This window comes from Ctenopharyngodon idella, chromosome 16, assembly GCF_019924925.1.
Source record: "Ctenopharyngodon idella isolate HZGC_01 chromosome 16, HZGC01, whole genome shotgun sequence".
Taxonomy (NCBI): Eukaryota; Metazoa; Chordata; class Actinopteri; order Cypriniformes; family Xenocyprididae; genus Ctenopharyngodon; species Ctenopharyngodon idella.
The window spans coordinates 3,328,943-3,348,682 of record NC_067235.1 but is presented as its reverse complement, the minus strand read 5'-3'; the positions used below and the strand labels follow the sequence as shown (position 1 = coordinate 3,348,682).

General features: G+C 38.4%; 2 protein-coding genes across 3 annotated transcripts in view; one reads left to right on the top strand and one right to left on the bottom strand.

Moving 5' to 3' along the window:
- limd1a (LIM domains containing 1a) overlaps positions 1-7,815 on the top strand; it is a 45,880-nt gene extending 38,065 nt beyond the window's left edge. The window contains exons 6-8 of the mRNA XM_051865550.1: positions 2,042-2,093; positions 4,789-4,857; positions 6,543-7,815. Coding sequence (XP_051721510.1) covers positions 2,042-2,093; positions 4,789-4,857; positions 6,543-6,686 — 265 coding nt within the window. The 3' untranslated portion in view covers positions 6,687-7,815. The remainder of the gene's footprint in view (positions 1-2,041; positions 2,094-4,788; positions 4,858-6,542) is intronic.
- A 1,134-nt stretch (positions 7,816-8,949) lies between these two features.
- Positions 8,950-18,275, bottom strand: LOC127497220 (E3 ubiquitin-protein ligase TRIM35-like). 2 transcript variants are annotated; one of them, XM_051865554.1, is made up of 7 exons: positions 17,801-18,275; positions 17,566-17,598; positions 13,270-13,365; positions 12,961-13,191; positions 10,812-10,834; positions 10,617-10,735; positions 8,950-10,519 (listed from the first exon to the last, which is right to left on the bottom strand). In XM_051865554.1, exons 1-7 carry the CDS (start codon positions 18,170-18,172, stop codon positions 9,975-9,977), a joined length of 1,419 nt encoding a protein of 472 aa, XP_051721514.1. In that variant the 5' UTR covers positions 18,173-18,275; the 3' UTR covers positions 8,950-9,974. The 2 variants fall into 2 exon arrangements, with proteins under 2 accessions (XP_051721514.1, XP_051721515.1); XM_051865555.1 differs by lacking the exon at positions 17,566-17,598.
- Positions 18,276-19,740: the final 1,465 nt, after the last annotated feature.

Sequence of the window (19,740 nt, the reverse complement as noted above, 5' to 3'; positions counted from 1 at the left end):
CTTCTCGATTGGTTCGTTTGAATTGATTGGTTCTTTGTTCAAGTCATAATCTTCAATAATCAAAAACAATGAAGTGCACAGATACATCATGTATAATAAATACTGCAGTATTCCATTAGGAATAAGAATGGTCCATTTGTATTTCCTGGTGACTAAGATTTGCCTGGGAAAGCAAAGATTAACTCCAGATGCATAAAGTGAGCTATATATTTCCTTCAGTTGATGGTATATGTGTGCTATGTGTTGTGGAGTATTCTCTATAATTTCTTTCACAGGCATTTTCCTAGCAGTAGCTTGATGTAATGACATTTTATTGTGAGTTTTATTGGTGTTGAGGGTGTGTGTGTGTGTTTCTACTTTGCTGCACTGCAAATTCTTCTCATGCATCCTTTGCCGTGAGCAGTGAACTGAGCAATGATTACTGTTGTTCCAAAACCCCAGACAGTCAGTCAGGTGGTGACCATATGGAGATGAAATCAAACAGAGCCTTTCCACTCAGTCCTTCTGGGATTGAGCTATGCACAAGCTGATGGAAGAGCCAGCATATCTGGAGCCTCTCTTCCCCTCTAGTCCATCCACCTTTCACTTCCAAGTCATACAGTGGCCCAAAAAAGTATTTGGGCCACTGATTGTCTTTCGCACCGAAGGAACCTTTTCATAGTTCCTAGAACTATTGGTGGAAGAACCCACTTTTTGGTGTGTTCGCACCGCAGGAACTGGGAACCATTTTAGTTCTAGGAACTCCTTTTGGTCGAACTAAATTAGCTCCTACTTCAGAGTAGGGTCTAAACCAGCTCGATAGGAACTACCAGTGACGTAGGTGTACTCTGATTGGCCAAAACACCAGTACCCGCCATTTTTTAAAAAGGCTGTGTACACACACAGTTTATAGCCTATATATTTACTTCACAAACTAACTCTACAAACATGGAAAACAGTGATAGATGGACCTCTCAATCTTTAAGCTAAGGAGAAAATCCAACGTAACATGATTATGTATTTCTGACGTTGGGCATCAACCACACTGCAAACACTAATACTTTTTACTGTCTTTGTATAACAGTTCTATCTAATAACGTATTAGACAGGACTGTTAAACAGATCAAAAACTAATGGAGAATGTGAGCGCTGTGTGCTCAGGCTTTGGTGTTCTCAGCGCTGTCAAAATAAATGTGCACTGCACTGTCAAAATAAAAGTCACAACAACAAGCACGGCTTACATCACTTCAGAGTTCCTACTGGTGATGCGAATGCAATCAGGAAAATGTCCCTCGGGGAACATTTAGTTTTCGGGAACTGCCCTGGTGCAATAGCCCCTATTGCGTTAGATAAGTATAGCACTTTGCAAGCAAAACATTTCACAAAAATAAGTTTGTGTTTAAAATAACAAAACAATAGATGGTTTATGAGAGAGTAATTGTATTATTCACTTAACCAATTCCTTTAAAAATGTTAATTCATTTAAAACTGTATTCGTCTGAAATGCAGGACAGTTAATTTAGTTGTGACTTTATTTGGAATTATTTCAGATGATGAAGCAAAAATAGACTAAAATATAAGTTACTCAATATTAACTTTGTTTATTGAACTGTTGTATAAACATAATATTACACTTGCAATTGTGTTGTTGGTCTGAATAGCAGCGTTGAGAACAGCAACACTTAATCTGTATTATATATTGATTATTATATATATTAGCCAGCCCTCTCTCAAGATTCACTATTGGCTGTTAAGAAACCCATAACCAGCTCACTTTTTGGTTAAAAGTCATTGCAAAAGTGGTTAGTTAGATCTGAGAAAGGTTCTAGCATAATTTGACTGCAGAAGGTACTAGCTTTGATATTTTGGCAAATGTAGTGACAATTTGACGTTTTTAAGTGAGGCTGAAGTACCCAATTCTTGGGCCACTAAATATGTTACTGTATTCTGGGTAAAGAGTCATGCGGATACCTTTTATGTTTACTTTCATGGAAGACTTTCATGAAGAAGCCATTTAATGTATGATCTGTGTGATTAGTTTTCTCTCTCTTTCTGTTTTCAGAGTTCTAGCACCTAAATGTGCAGCATGTAATCAGCCGATCCTGCCCTCTGAGGTAAGGCACGTAAATCTCATTTGGATGAAATCACCATTGTGGGCATTTAGATGAGCCATATTCTCAGACTGTGTCATAGAAACATCTTCCCCTGTATTAGAGCCATATGTCAAAGCAAGGCACTCCCAATGCCAGTTTAGACTCATGATGTGTCATTCCTCGTTATGGGACAATTAACCAAACAGTGCATGGGAACTTTCTGCTACTGAGTAGACCTTTACTTTTACAGTTACTTACACTATCCTGAACATCTAAGTCATTCCAGAACATTTAAACCCTTCTTTAGGCCTTTTACTGAAGTTAATTCTGTTAGCATTGATGAAGAAGTGATTACTACTAATTTAGGGCATGTGTCATTTGTTAAACCCACCCATCTATAATTAGAGATGACCCCTGAGGCATGCTGCACTCCAACACCATCAAGAGTGGCTTCACTTCAGAGCAAGAGCTCAGTTTATCTTGCACCTGCATGAGAAACTCTACAGAAATTTCTTCTCTCTGATCACAGCCGAGAGTAACATTAACACTTTTCGCAGCTGTAATGATTGCTTGATTGCTTGACCTAGAAAAGATCAGAAAAGAAAAAGGAATATTTAATCCAAAACATTTTTTGTCATTTACTCATTTTGTTTTAAACCCTTCTGTTGTTATCTTTTTCCATAGGACACAAAAGACTTTACACGTCTCTTTTCCATTTAACAACAGTTCATAGTGACCATGGCTAAATAATGACAGGATATTCATTTTTGGATAAACTATTCCTTTAATAGCAACAAGCATTAACCAACCCAGCCTCACTGGAAATATGTCTCTCTACCTACATTTCTGCAAAACTGCAAAAACATAGGCTTACATATGTGACCCTGGACCACAAAACCAGTCATAAGGGTCAAATTGAAATTGAAAATTTTGAATTGAAATTTTTGAATAGAAATTGCTGCATCTGGATCAAATTTTGAGGTGATGGCATAAAGTAATTAAAAGTTACAGCATTTGGAACCAAGATAGCCTTTTTGCTTAGCCCTTGACGCCACATAATAAAATTGGATCTAAAATTGTTCTTCCATGAGGAATATCTCATGATCGACGCAAGGGATTATGTTGATTTTGGACTAATTTTATCGTGAAAATCTGCTTAAAATAATGCTGTGTCATTTTCTTTGATCTGTGCATGTTCAAGAATTTATGAGTAAAAAATGGCACTTGAAATCTACATATATACATATTCAGTTAGCGGCTGTGCACTGTTTTTTCTACATATTTGTTAAATAACTCAGCACTACATAGGAGTTAATCGAAATGGCTACATGCATTGTAAAGTTCAGACTCTAAGCTTTTAAATGACACCTATTTTATGTTGATCAAGGCAATAGTTTTAAAAAATATGATTATTAATTTTTTTCGTTGCTAGGTGGTGCCAGCGGGCGATACACTCCGGTTTATAGGGACTACTCAGCACTCATTAAGGGTTGATAAAAATGGTTAGATGCATTAAAAATAGAGTTTCTAAGCTCTAAAATGATACCTATTTTGTGTTATTCCACGTTGGAAAACAAGCATGGATGGTTCTGAAAACACTGGATACACACTGCATCCTGGAAAGACGAGAGACTTTTTTTTTTTGCCAAATATGTTACATCACTCCGTGAGTAATATCTCGTGATAGACACAATTGATAATGTCCTTTTGGGCTCATTTTAATCTTGAGAATCTGCTTTAAATGGTGATGTGATGATCTCTTTTTTATTGGTTCTTAAAGAGAGACATGCAAACGGGAGTCCTTAGCAATGCAAAAAATAATTTTTGATATATTTACGGTAGGAAATTTACAAAATATCTTCATGGAACTTGATCTTTACTTAATATCCTAATGATTTTTGACATAAAAGAAAAATTTTGACCCATACAATGTATTGTTGGCTATTGCTACAAATATACCCGTGCGACTTAAGACTGGTTTTGTGGTCCAAGGTCACAAATTTCACTGTAGTTTACAGCTGAAATGAACACCTAGATGCAGTAAAAGCGCTCATGTACAAGTCCTGTGAAACCATTAAAAAAAAAGAGCTGAAAGACTTGTAGAAGCAAGCTAAAATGGCATGGTTGCTTCAGGTCATTTTAAAGTAAAGCATTTATTATCAGTTAGTTTTAGGGTAGGGTTTAGTGTAGGTGGTACATTATTTTCGAACTGTGGTGATACGTACAACAACCAACATTATAATACATTGCCACAGTCACATGTAACTGTTCTGGAGAAAATTGAAGACGCCATTTAGTGCCACTCACTGGACATTTCACTTTGAAACTGCCATGAAACATTCCACAAGCAATGCAATACCATTTTGCAGAAATGTACCCACAGGTAGGTTTCTGTCATGACTCTGGGATGTTTAATAAACCTGCATCTGCAATGGAGGAAAAAAATTATAACGCTTATAACATCACCTGAAAAGTGCAGCGAAATGTACACTGCACAGTGTATTTCAGGTTTTGCAGAAGTGCAGGCAGTATTTCCAGTGAGCCTGGGTTGGCATTAACACAGTGAACAAGGGAAATAATTTGTATTAGTTATTAGTCAATTGTTGACAGATGATAAAACAGTATATTTCAGTATGGTCGTCTCATCGTGCGTGTTGTGAAAAACTGTGTTTTTCCAGATATGTGTCATAATCTCACTAGTTGTTTACTCTCATAGGGATCGGATGAAACCATTCGAGTGGTCTCCATGGACAAGGACTACCACGTGGAGTGCTATCACTGTGAGGTGAGTTGAGCTTGGGAGACGACTACAATAATATGGTCAGAACACTACGCAAGTCTCATCTCATTCGCAATTTTGTTTGTTGGGTGTAATAGAATAGGTTAACATGCTTCAACATTATTCTTCACATACTGTACATTATAGTAGCTCCTTTATTCCCAGTCTGTCTGAAACGCGCCGATTTCTACAAAGCCCCTCCTTCCGAAAAGCTCAGAGTGCTCTGATTGGCCAGCTCACCCAGTGCGTTGTGCGTTGAGGCCAAAAACCTCAAGCATGTCTCAGAAAATGTAACGCCCCTTACCATAATCATAAGCTTCAACTTCCAAGGCTTCTAAAACAACTGTAAACACACAGTTAATAATCTTGTCGGTTTTACCAAATCAGTTTGAGTCTGTGTAAGATTATAAAAATGTGGATGATCAAGCCGATAGACCGAAACCAACTTAACAAGCACGACTTGAGCAGAACGTTTCATAGTGGTACGTTTTTGGCTTTTTGTACCTTTCTTATACAATGTTATAACTAGGGATGTGCCCAAAGCCTAAATCACACATTCTACAGAGCTCCTAAAGGGACATGGTTAGGTTTGCTGCTGTACAGTACATCAGATTTCACTTATAAGATATTATATAAGATATTAAAGAACGATGGCTGACAGGACGATGTCGGAGATTTGGTGTGCAACAGATCCTGAGCGTCATTGACAAATATCTTATCTTTTAAAATGTGTGGTTAGTACCGCCGCTCCATATACACAGAGTACACGTGATCGAGAATTGGAAAGTAAAAGTAAAAAGTGAGCGCACATTCAAAAGCTAGTTCAATACCCCGCATATTGATAGCACCTCCCTAATGCGCGCAAATAATGTACAATATAATTACCCGACTATATAATTGTGAGAGAACGCAAAAGCATTGAAATATATTTTTTCCCTCCCATCCCATCACTAAGTCCCTTTAGAGGCTCCGTATAATGCGTCATTTCCTTTCCGAACATAGCATTTGGCTTCAGGCACGTCCCGAGTTATAACAATTTAATTTGTCTTCTTTACTGTAACAACTTTATGTCCTGAAGAGACAACATAAAATACGGTTTAAAAACATACTGAAGTGTATATTTCTGATATATTTAGGTGCGTATAGCCGGCGTTGTACTCTCCCAAGTTCAGGAAGCTGTCCTTCCATAAAATGCGCTGTACACAAGCTAACTTTTGGGTTGTACTGCATTATAAATGAATCTTAACCACTGATTACTAATTTCATTCATTTTCTGAAATAAACACACAGCATCTTCACGACATGGAGACAACACTACATTTCACTGAAACCTCGCCTTCTCTCTTTCCGTATGCCTTTGGGCGGGCATTATGCTAATGTTTCACCTTGTGACATAGACGTTTGTAATGTCTGGACTTCAGTCGAGGTGATTTAGGCAGGTCTGTAACTTTGCAGATCATATACATGCACTAATAGATACATTACACACTAAAGGAAAAGGAAAACATTAAAAAGCATCATATGACCCCTTTAATGCAAGTAAAGAAGCTTTACTTTGTTGTTGGAAATAAATCACCAGTTCTCCTGAAGCCTCCATGCCTTGTCATGTGATATTAACAAAGATCTGCTAATGTCTTAGAACAAAGGAGCATGAACTGTCACGTGAGAGCGTGTCAAACTCTTTTCCCCAGGACTGTCACATGGAGTTGAATGACGAGGAGGGTCACCGCTGCTATCCTCTGGACGGACACCTGCTCTGTCACGCATGTCACCTCAAACACATCGACCCTGCCGCCCCTCTGTCTGCAGCAAACAGCTACCACAGTCAGTTTTAAGGATCTGCCACCCCCTTGTGGGAGTTCAGAGACATCATCGTCATCATTTGCCAAAGACGCTCAGCTATTGCATTGCCAAAAATCACAGCTGAGATTGAGATTACAGAAAGTAATTTAGCCTTGCTTGTATAATACAAATGCTGTAAACAATGAGCCACTGACTTATGCAGACTGCTACAGATTTTTGTAAATAGGGCAACCATTACATATATTACAAAACTTTGCAAACCTTTTTCTGAATTTCTTCAAAGGCATCCAATAGTATATAAACATTAATTTAAGTCTTTTTTAAAAGGTGTGCTCAGTAATTGTTTTTATTCTCTTGTGCTGGCTGATATTCTTGAAGTTATACTAATACCAAGCAAAGTAGACGCTGCATCATAAAAAAGCTATTTTTTTTGTTTACTGATGCCGTTGTGAACATTATTTCAAAAGCTTATTTGGATGCTTGTGTAAGCGCATCAAGCATAAACCAACCAATGCAGCCTCACTTGAATTTTTATTTAATAAAAATTACACTTTTCTATATCTATTATTCTGAATACCTTTGAAATTATTTTTATCAGATCGCTGCACAGAATTCAGCAGTACACCACAACTGTTAAACTTGGCAGGTCAAACCCACACCTTAACTGATTGTAACGCTTGACACCAATTACTCTCAATTCGAAACCTTTATATCAGATATAGAGTCTGACATGGTTTTTTTCTGTTAATGATGATTGTTTGTACATTTTGTTGACTGAAGATTTGCCACAATAGAATGTTGGGTTGGTTGCCAAGTTTGGTGAATCAGATCACAAAAGCTATTGTTGCATCTTGCAGAAATTCAGATAATTTAAATGGGTTTCCAAACTTGTTTCACAAAACACCAGATTAAGATGAAATGATCTTGAGGCCAAAAGTAACTGCAGCGTAGCTCAACTGCATATTTATAAATAACCATGGGAAAGCCTTAGTAAATCATTTATATGCCTGTTGTTTCTGTCATTTTCTTGAGTTGAGCGGTTGATTGTGTTCACTGCCTCGTGTTCTCAGTGTTACTTATTTATCCATCTGCTCCTATTAAAACATAGGATGTGATGTGTTATGCCTATTGATTTTGAAAAAATAAAAGATTTTATCATGATTTATCAAGATTTTTTTCTTTTCTTTTTTTTCGGCACTTCTGTGCTAAAAAGTTCACTCAAATATGGAAGTGCTGTTATTATATACACACCCTCACATAGTTTTAGAATGACGTCTTTCTTTCTTCTGTGGAGCATAAAAAAATGTTGGTTATCAACATTATTCAAAAAAAAATCCACAGAAGAAACAAATGCATACATGATTGGAACTACATGTGGGTACATGATGACAACAATTTTGGGTGAACTATCCCTTTAACACATTTTCCTAAATAACCATAACACTCTTTAGACAACTGTTTTTTGCCGCCTCAGAACCAGTATAAACACTGCACAGCTGTCGGATAAACCCCGGGGTAACTTAAGGATCAGTGCTCGGCCCAATACTCTTTTATAAAAGTATTTTTTAATAAATGTTGCTTTTATTGATGTTTTCACTACCTATGTTTGTTCTTTCTGAAACAGAGTGATACTACTAGAACCACAACTAATCAAGTGTTAGTTCTGGCAGGTCACATTAATCAAATTCACATCAGCTGACTCTCAGCTTATCCACATCTACTTATAGAAATACGACGATTCCTATCATGGCATTCCTATATAAGGTCCATTCAGTATTATCAGCGGCTTTATCGCATTGCTCAGGAGCTAATTACCCTCTTCCATTCCCAGCTCCTCCTCTCGTACAAAGTCAGGACTTGGCCATCTTCGAATCAGACTGTCGCGGCTTTTCCTGCTCTTATCCATGCTAGGCTGCAATGGATGGGTGGGGAGCTCTTGCCCAGAACAGAACCATACCGCCAATCCAAACTGTATGCTAACTGTCAGTCATCTTTGATGATAGTGGTTATGACAGAACTATATTCTACTCCTATCAAAAGTATTTGGAAATATTTTAGGGTTCCCAACAATAGTTTTTGATACATTGCATGGCTTTAAGACTTATTGCAAAGGTGGCATCCTATCGCAGCACCATGCTAGAATTCACTGAGCTCCTCAGAATGACCCATTTTTTTTTTTTTTTACAAATGTCTGTAAATGCAGACTGCATGGCTAGGTGCTTGGGTTTTATACACCTGTGGCAATGTGTCCGATTGAAACACCTGAATTCAATAATAAGAGTTGTGTCCCAATACTTCTGTCCATATAGTGTGTGCATGTATGTATACACACACACACCAATCAGGCAGAACATTATGACCACCTTCCTAATATTGTGTTGGTCCCCCTGACCACCGGACTCCACCAGACCCCTGAAGGTGTGCTGTGGTATCTGGCACCAAGATGTTAGCAGCAGATCATTTACATCCTGTAAGTTGTGAGGTGGAGCCTCAAGCATCCACATGGATGGCAGGACCCAAGGTTTCCCAGCAGAACATTGCCCAAAGCATCACACTGCCTCCGTTGGCTTGCCTTCTTCCCATAGTGCATCCTGGTGCCATGTGTTCCCCAGGTAAGCGACGTACATGCACCCGACCATCCACGTGATGTAAAAGAAAACGTGATTCATCAGACCAGGCCACCTTCTTTCATTGCTCCGTGGTTCAGTTCTGATGCTCACGTGCCCACTGTTGGCTCTTTCGGCAGTGGACAGGGGTCAGCATGGGCACCCTGACTGGTCTGTGTCTATGCAGCTCCATACGCAACAAACTGTGATGCACTGTGTATTCTGACACCTTTCTATCAGAACCAGCATTAACTTCTTGAGCAGTTTGAGCTACAGTAGCTCGTCTGTTGGATCGGACCACACGAGCCAGCCTTCGCTCCCCACGTGCATCAATGAGCCTTGGCCGCCCATGACCCTGTCGCCGGTTCACCGCTGTTCCTTCCTTGGAGCACTTTTGATAGATACTGACCACTGCAGACCGGGAACACCCCACAAGAGCTGCAGTTTTGGAGATGCTCTGACCCAGTCGTCTAGCCATCACAATTTGGCCCTTGTCAAACTCGCTCAAATCCTTACGCTTGCCCATTTTTCCTGCTTCTAACACATCAACTTTGAGGACAAAATGTTCACTTGCTGCCTAATATATCCACCCACTAACAGGTGCCGTGATGAAGAGATTATCAGTGTTATTCACTTCACCTGTCAGTGCTCATAATGTTATGCCTGATCGGTGTATGTATATATCCACATTACATTTTTTTTATTTCCGAGGCTTTATTTAGGCTCCTCCACAGTTACACTGAACTTCACAGGTAAGATTCTGAGTGGGAAATCTGTACAGCTGCTATAGAGAAAGGGAAACACTGTTTCTGTAAATATGCTGATGAACGTGCACAGATGTGTGTTAGTAAGCGGATCAGAGAATGAAATCATTCCTCCGTCCCAGTCCAGCTTCACTCTAATCACCTTCAGTCTCTCTTCAACAGCTAAATGCGTGCGAGCCATCAGCGGTGACTGTGATGTATACTGGCCAGCCATATAGCGCACACGCCACGCTCCAGCATCAAAGAACACGTTTCCTTTTCTCTGGTTAGATGCTGTTGTTACTCCAACAGACCAGCATGTGTTGTTTTCGACCTCCACATCCCAGCAGTGCTGTCCAGAGTTAAAGCCCTCAGAGCCCAGCACACAGTGATAATAGTCAAATCTCTCTGGATTTTCTGGATACTGTTGTCCATCAGCGCTGGATTTTACATGGGTCAGATCATCAGACAGGAACAGCAGAGGATATGCAGTGTTGGGGTCCAGTGTGACAGGAGCTGATGAGAGAATACAAATTTTGTACAATGCACAATTTTTTGGTGAGTTTAAATGCATTGTGTAATTTTTGCCTGTGACAGTGTCATTCAAACCCACTGATTGTAACTATTTCCTGCATCTTCTCCCAGACTTTGAACCTCAGGTTCCCCAAGTGTTCTGGCACATTCATCAATGCTCCAGGATGAATCTCTGGATCCTGCAGTGTGATCTGGGCTCTAAAATTACATTCAGGAGTTAGAAAGAAAGAAGAACTGCACTGCAGAGAAAAGAGCAAGAGAACGACTCACTTACCTTTCTTCTGAGAACATGAAGTTCTGCAAAGCACAAAAGGGGGAAATAAGCTACATGTGTACATGATCAAATATTTTATTTAACCCTCAACTAGTGGTCGACCAACACTGATTTTTTGATGCCAAGGTGCATCTCAATGAGTTAGAATATCATGAAAAAGTTTTTTTTCTTTTTTTTTTCTGTAATTTAATTCAAAAAATAAAACTTAAATATATTCTAGATTTATTAAACATAAAGTAAAATATTTCCAGACTTTTTTTGTTTTCATTTTGATGATCACAGCTTGCTGCTCATCAAAATAAAAAAATCAGTATCTCAAAATATTAGAATATTTAATTTCAAGTTCTATTAAATGACCATTCTCAGGGTATAAATACTGGGTTTAGGTCAGTAATCCCAACAGCAGTCATGGGGAAGTCTGCTGACTTGACAGTTGTCCAGAAGACGATCATCAAGACCCTCTACAATGAGGGTAAGCCACAGAGGGTCACTGCTGAAAGAGCTGGCTGTTCGCAGAGTGCTGTGCCAAAGCATATTCATGGAAAGTTGACTGGAAGGAAAAAGTGTGGTAGGAAAAGGTGTACAAGTGAAAGGAATGACCGCAGGCTTGAGAAGATTGTCAGGCGAAGCCGATTTAAGAACTTAGGAGAGCTTCAAAAGGAGTGGACTGAAGCTGGAGTCAGTGCATCAAGAGCCACCACACACAGACGTCTTCAGGAGATGGGCTACAACTGACACATTCCACGTACCAAGACACTTCTGAACCAAAGACAACGTCAGAAGCGTCTTACCTGGGCTAAGGAGAAAAAGAACTGGACTGTTGCTCAGTGGTCCAAAGTCCTCTTTTCAGATGAAATTAAATTTTGCATTTCATTTAGAAATCAAGGTTTCAGAGTCTGGAGAAAGAGTGGAGAGGCACAGAAACCATGTTGCTTGAAGTCCAGTGTGAAGTTTCCACAGTCAGTGATGATTTGGGCTGCCATGTCATCTGCTGGTGTTGGTCCACTGTGTTTTCTGAAGTCCACAGTCAACGCAGCCATCTACCAGGAAATTTTAGAGCACTTCATGCTTCCTTCTGCTGACAAGCTTTATGGAGATGCTGATTTCATTTTCCAGCAGGATTTGGCACCTGCCCACACTGCCAAAGGTACCAAAAGCTGGTTCAATGACCATGGTGTTACTGTGCTTGACTGGCCAGCAAACTCGCCTGACCTGAACCCCATAGAGAATCTATGGGGTATTGTCAAGAGGAAGATGAGAGACACCAGACCCAACAATGCAGATGACCTGAAGGCCGCTATCAAAGCAACCTGGGCTTCCATTACACTTGAGCAGTGCCACAGGCTGATCGACTCCATGCCACGCCGAATTGATGCAGTAATTCATGCAAAGGGAGGCCCAATCAAGTATTGAGTGCATAGAAATGAACATACATTTCTGTTTAAAATATCCTTTTTTTATTGATCTTATGAAGTATTCTAATTTATTGAGATAGTGAATTGGTGGGTTTTTGTTAAATGTGAGCCAAAATCATCACAATTAAAAGAACCAAAGACTTAAAGTACTTCAGTCTGTGTGCACTGAATTTATTTAATACACAAGTTCCACAATTTGAGTTTAATTACTGAAATAAATGAACTTTTCCACGACATTCTAATTTATTGAGATGCACCTGTATATGTGTGTGTGTTCGAAAAGTGGAAATATAGTGCCTAACAGGTATATATATATATATATATATAATAGTGGGAATAAAGTCTTTAAGGGGTAGGGTCAGGGGTCGGTGTAGGGGTTAGGGCTTTAGGGACAATATCTGTTCATGTTAATTTCAACATTTACTAATATATTATTAAAATCAAGAGTTATATTTGTTAACATTAGTTAGTTAATACACTGTAAACTAACATGAACAAACAATGAACAGTTGTATTTTTATTAACTAATTTTAACAAAGATTAATAAATACTGTAACAAATGTATTGCTCATGATTAGTTCATCTTAGTTAACAAATTAACTAATGTTAATAAATGAGACCTCATTGTAAAGTGTTACCCAATATTGTATTGATAAATACAATAAAACCTACATTAATACAATAAAAATAGATTAATACAATAAAACATTTTGAAAATCCAGGTTAGTTCTTACTTGCAGAAAGGGCATGTTGGCAGCGTCTAAATCATCTTTTATAGTTCTGATGTTGCTTGAAAGAGATTCAATTTCTCTGTCTATTTGTTCAATCCTCTCTTTCATCATATCACTCTTCTGATTCTCTTCCTCTATCAGTGCAGATATTCTGAACATCTCTTCATCTCGCAGAAACTGATGAAGCCGCTCAAACTCCTCCTGCAGGCATCTCACTGTCTGCTGCGCCTGAGCCTGCAGTAAAACACAAAGATGCTTTTGCATCATTCTAAAAACATTTAAATCTAGAAAATGTCACTGTATATTTCTGACCTTAATGTGTTGTTCTGCATCTTCAAATGATTGTTTAATTTCTTTAAAGGTCTTGATTTTTTCTTGTAAATGTTTTAATGCAGTCTTCAATTCCTCCTGAAATTAAATAAACAGTTAGCATTTGTTAAATCAATACAATGTCATTAAAGGATTAGTTCACTTCAGAATTAAAATTTCCTGATAATTGACTCTCCCCCATGTCATCCAAGATGTTTGTCTTTCTTTTCTTCAGTCGAAAAGAAATTAAGGTTTTTGAGGAAAACATTCCAGGATTTTTCTCCATATAATGGACTTCACTGGAGTTCAATGGGTTGAAAGTCTAGCTGAACAATTGGTCATTTTCTAAAAAAATATATAAAATTTATATACTTTTTAACCACAAATGCTCATCTTGCACTGATCTGCAATGCGCCACACATTACATAAGGTCATGCAGGTGGAAGTACCGCGGTAGGGTGAAAAACTCCATCTCATTTTCTCCTCCAACTTCAAAATCGTCCGACATCGTTGTTTTTCCTGTTTTTTGCAAAGGCCGTTTGACTTCGCTTTGTAAACACTGGATCGGTACTTCCGCCTACATCACACGTGACCTTTCCAATGTGATTACGTAATGTGCGGAGCATCGCAGAGCAGTGCAAGACAAGCATTTGTGTTTAAAATGTATATACATTTTTATTTTTAATAGATAAGACTCTTATTCCTCGTCTGGGATCATGTAGAGCTCTTTGAAGCTGCACTGAAACTGACATTTGGACCTTCAACCCCAGTGAAGTCCACTATATAGAAAAAAATCCTGGAATATTTTCCACAAAAACCTTCATTTCTTTTCGACTGAAAAAAGACATAAACATCCTGGATGACATGGGGGTGAGTAAATTATCAGGAAATTTTAATTCTGAAGTGAACTAATCCTTTAATATTAATGTTATGCAAAAGAGTAGACCTATATAATTTAAAGCAGTGATTCCAACCTTTTTTACTCAAATGCCCAATATTGGCTAAAATATTTCTTCTGGTATTTCTAATTATGACAATGCTGCTTTTTTTGTCAGGGTTTTTTTTTTTTTTAACAAAAAATGTTGATATACAGTGCTCAGTGTAAATGAGTACACCCCCTTTGAAAAGTAACATTTTAAACAATATCTCAATGAACACAAAAACTATTTCCAAAATGTTGACAAGACTAAGCTTTATATAACATCTGTTTAACTTATAACATGAAAGTAAGGTTGATAATTTAACTTAGAGAACAAAATTTTGAGTTTTACTCAAATTAGGATGATGCAAAAATGAGTACACCCCACTGAAAGTCTCTGGAGCAAAGATAAATTTTATACAACAAATGTCTAATTTAACAAGAATTCAACCACAGGTGAGTGGAATTATTTATTACACAGGTGTCCAACAGACAGCTGACTATAAAAGGGTGTTAAAACCCCTTCCCATTTCATACTGTCAGCAATGGCACCACATGGAAGAGAAATGTCACAAGACCTGAGAAAGAAAATAATTTCTTTTCACCAGAAAGGTGAAGCTACAAGAAGATCAGCAAAGCTTTACTTATCAGTCAGAATACTGTAACAAAAGTGGTACAAAAATTTAAAAGATGGAACTGTAACCATCTCTCAGAGACATCCAGGTCGTCCACAGAAGTTAACATCTCGACAGAAGCGTCTTCTGATGAGAAGTGTTGAAGAAAATCGGCATGCAAGTTCACTGCAGTTATCTAAAGAAGTAGAAAGCCAAACTGGGGTGAATATTTCCCGTGACGCAATACGGCGTACACTGCAGAGGAATGGCATGGGTGCCGTCCACGAAAGAAGCCTCTCCTAAAGCCCAGGCACAAAAAAGGCCGCCTACAGTTTGCCAGGGTCCATGCTGACGAAGATGAAGACTACTGGGACTCTATACTCTGGAGTGATGAGACCAAGATAAATGTTTTTGGAACTGATGGCTTCAAAACTGTATGGCGTCGCAAAGGTGAGGAATACAAAGAGAAATGCATGGTGCCTACAGTGAAACATGGTGGTGTCAGTGTCCTTATGTGGGGCTGCATGAGTGCTGCTGCTGTCGGGGAGCTGCATTTCATTGATGGCATCATGAATTCACAGATGTACTGCTCTATACTGAAAGAGAAGATGCTACCATCACTCCGTGCACTTTTCCAACATGACAATGATCCTAAACACACATCTAAGGCCACTGTTGGATTTCTGAAGAAGAACAGGGTGAAAATGATTCAGTGGCTCCTGATCTGAACCCGATCGAACACCTATGGGGAATTCTGAAGAAACAAGTTGAGCATCACTCTCCATCCAGCATCCAGTCTCTAAAAGAGGTCATTCTTGAAGAACGGAAAGATATATGTTGCAAAATGTCGCCAACTTGTTCATTCCACGCCAAGAAGACTTGGTGCTGTCATTAAAAATCATGGAGGCCATACAAAGTACTAGATGTAGTAGTTTTTGTTGTGGGGTGTACTCATTTTTGCATCACCCTAATTTGAGTAAAATTGAAAAATGTGTAATCTAAGTTATATTATTAACCTTACTCATGTTATAAGGTAAACAGATGTTATATTAAACTTAGTCTTGTCAACATTTTGGAAATTGTTTTTGTTCATTGAGATATTGTTTAAAATGTTACTTTTCAGAGGGGGTGTACTAATTTACGCTGAGCACTGTATACAATTAATCAATTCTTTCTTTGATTTTTGACAATTCAGTGTACTATTGTCATGAAATGGTGTGGCTTTACAGCACACACGGCACAGGAGACTCAAAGGAACAATCTTGAGAATAAACAAGGATGCTACACATTAACATTGACAAGACCGAACGATGAAAAGAATGAACCCGGGGCTTAAATACACAGGGAGGGTAATCAACTGAACAGAAACAGGTGCGTGGAACTAATTAACAACCAAGGAAACTAACTAGGGAACACAGGCAGGCAAAACTGGGAGAGAACACAGTGAAAACAAAAACAAAACTCAACATACACATTACAACTATGAAATAAACTCTAACTTCAGAACTCAAAAGTTCCTTGCAGTCCAAAAAGACCATTTAGTGAAACTAAGCATCAAAAAACACATTCTGGAAACAGCAGTGCCCATATTTACACATTAATAACAGCTAGGCATTTTGTGATAATGCAATGAAACATGCCATATTGTGCAGACATAATTTTTGGCCAGGCTGTCATACAACAAAATTATGAACACATGCAAAAACAAGAGAGAACCAATTACATTTTAATAACTGATTATTTTGTAGCCAGTGTTTGCTTTTACCTCTTTTATATGCATTTTTTTTTTTTTTTGCATAGTAATATAAAACCTGTAGCTGTAGTTTGCCCTTTTTGCCAAATAATTTTGTCAGATAAATACCTTAACCAAGTTTAGTGTTTTGTTCTTCCTTCATATTTAAACAATCTAAAATATTTTCCTCATATTTTGATGGTTTAATTGAACTTGTAGTGTCATTAAAATCAAATATCCCCTCTGGACATCACTTTTGGCCACTAGTCAAATTATTTACTCCAATTATTTATGATATGACCCCTTTCAAAGAAATGTCCAAAAGAAGCAGATTTCGTAAGCATCTCCTCTTTAAAGGTGACCTATAATGCCCCTTTCACAAGATGTAATATAAGTCTCTGGTGTCCCCAGAATGTGTCTGAAGTTTCAGCTCAAAATACCCCACAGATCATTTATTATAGCTTGTCAAATTTGCCCCTATTTAAGTGTGAGCAAAAACATGCCATTTTTGTGTGTGTCTCTTTAAATGCAAACGAGCTGCTGCTCCAGAAGAGGGCGGAGCTTCAACAGCTCACGCTTCGGTTGCTCAACAACAACAAAGCTGGAGAATCTCACGCAGCCAAAATGAGGATTGTCAGTAACGGTGTTCAGCCTTACATTGTTCAAACCGGAGTCGACACTGATGGAGAGACTCAGGAAGAAGTTACAACTTTTAGAATGAAACTGGACGTTTCTGAACGGTTAGTGGATAAATTTATGTAGTTGCTGTGGAGTTGATTCAACTCATTGATTGTATTTGCCGTCATGTTAATCTTTTGTGCAAATCCAGCATTGAATTGACCCTCGTTTGTGAAGCAGTCCGGTGTAAAATGACGGCATGACAACAACACTCTACTACAACAACTCTTCCTCTTCTCTAAAGCAGACCAACATGGCCACACCCCCTTTGTTGTGTGTTCTCGGGGGCGGGGTTTATGTAAATTTCAGGGTTAGTGATGTCACTAACCCAGGAAGAAGCTCGTTGTAGTCCCTACCAGCCATTTGTTGTAGTCCTTAAAAAGCGATTTCTGTAAAAGAAAATATCTCCCTTTACATTGAACTTTGAGCGTCGTAACTTTGCAGATGTTGTTTATCAAACAGCAACATTACACACTAACTAAAGTTAAAAAAGTGAAATCATAATCAACCACCGACCCCATTAAATGGCCTGAACTACAAGACAAGCATGTTGCACTGCACTAGAAACATAATGCGAAGATTTGTTTTTACCTTCAGAAGTGGTGCGACTTCATCAACAGGCCTGAATGTGTGATTACGGTGTTTCTCTGAATCTCTGCACACCAAACACACAGGATGTTTATCGTCCAGACAGAAGAGTCTGAGTTTCTCTCTGTGCTCATCGCAGAGCACATTTCTCTCCTGTAAGAATGACTCGCACACGTTCCGCAATGCAAGATTAGTCGGTGGATGACATCCTGTGAATCTTTTCCTGCAAATTGGACATTCATGAAATCCTCTGGTGCCACACAGCTGTTGATAACACGCTCTACAGAGACTGTGACTACATAACAGAAGCACAGGATCAGTGAAGATGTCGTAGCACACGGGACACTGCAGATCCTCCTCTGAGATTTCACTCATTTTCTACTGCAGTTTCTCCAGTTATGCTTGAAACACTGTAAAACTATAGAAGCTTTTCATCTGCTATCCCGGATATCCTTGTTCCATTCTGAGGATCAGCCTCTTATAGCATGTTTGTTTTGTGATCATGTGATCATCATTATCACATTAGAGGTTAATGATTATTTCAGAGGACGCTTGCAAAGGCACATCAGGTGTTTATTTGAGCTCTCTGTCTGTCTGTCTGTCTATAGGTTTCCCCACTCTAAAAATAGTGGGTTAAAAACAGCCCAAGGGCTGGGTAAATATAGGGCAGAATACATGTTGGGTTCATTTAACCCAGCAAATTGGGTTGTTTATTTAACCCAGCATAATGGGTTGATTCATTTTTACTATAATACTAGCTTCTTCTTTTTTCTCTTTTCTTTTTTTACTTTATACATTAATATTTACAGATTAACTTAAATCCTCGAAACTTTCTTTTTAATACTCCACACAACCATTGGTTTGCATTATTTTCAATCATATTTTATAGTATAGCCTTTTTATATCGTTTTAATACATATTGCCTACATTTAAGCTTGTTTAACTAATATTAGAAGCAAAAAAATGAAACATTTAGAAGTAATTCGAGTGTAATCGACCAGTCTCTGTTGTGCTGTTTCCACCGTAACGGCGCTGGATCTCGTGCCGGAGATCGCTCGCGTTCGGCGGGGGAACTGCTAACTTCAGACCGCCGCCTGCATTTCGCTCGTAGCTGAAAAATGCTGTGACTGACTCCATAAATATTCAGTGTACAATTCTGAGAACATATTTTAACACCTAAGTATTTATATTCTGTATCTTTTTTGAATAAAATCATATAAAATTTTATGCAAGGCATCAGGCGTTTCCATCACGCGAAAATACACTCGTTTAGGTGACTCACATCGCGCCCCTGTATGTTGCTTTGCATAAAATTAAATGATGTACAGAACAATAACGCATTTTCAGGTAAAATAAAACGTACACAAACCTGTATTTTGCCGAAGAGATGCACCAATTTGATGGAGCTGCACTGCTCTCTCCTGAAGAGGGCGCAAAAAGCCCGTGATAAATAACTCAAACCCTGGGTTATGTCTGACCCAGGATCTGAGTAACACAAAAACTACTCAAACACTGGAAAAATAACCCCCCAAAAATGACCCAAAAGGCTCAACCCAAGACTTGGGTAGAAAAAATAACCCAAGATTTTTTAGTGTTCCATTGTGTGGAGAAAAAAATATCCAGGCCTTCAGCAAAACTTAATTGACTGTGAGGCTTCTTTGTTGCTCTCTTTTCAATTAATTTCATCGCATAAAGAATTCACTGAAAGAATTGAGAATACTTCATTCTCATACAAGTGGAACTTACGTGCATTCTGAGTTCTAGCAGTACAATACAATGCAATAAAGTGCAGTATAAAGTACATGTTTTTGAAAGAAGTCTCTTCTGCTCACCAAAGCTGCATTTATTTAATTAAAAATACTGTAAAACAGTAATATTGTGAAATATTGGTACCATTTAAAAGAACTCCTTTATGTGAATATATTGTAAACTGTAATGTATTC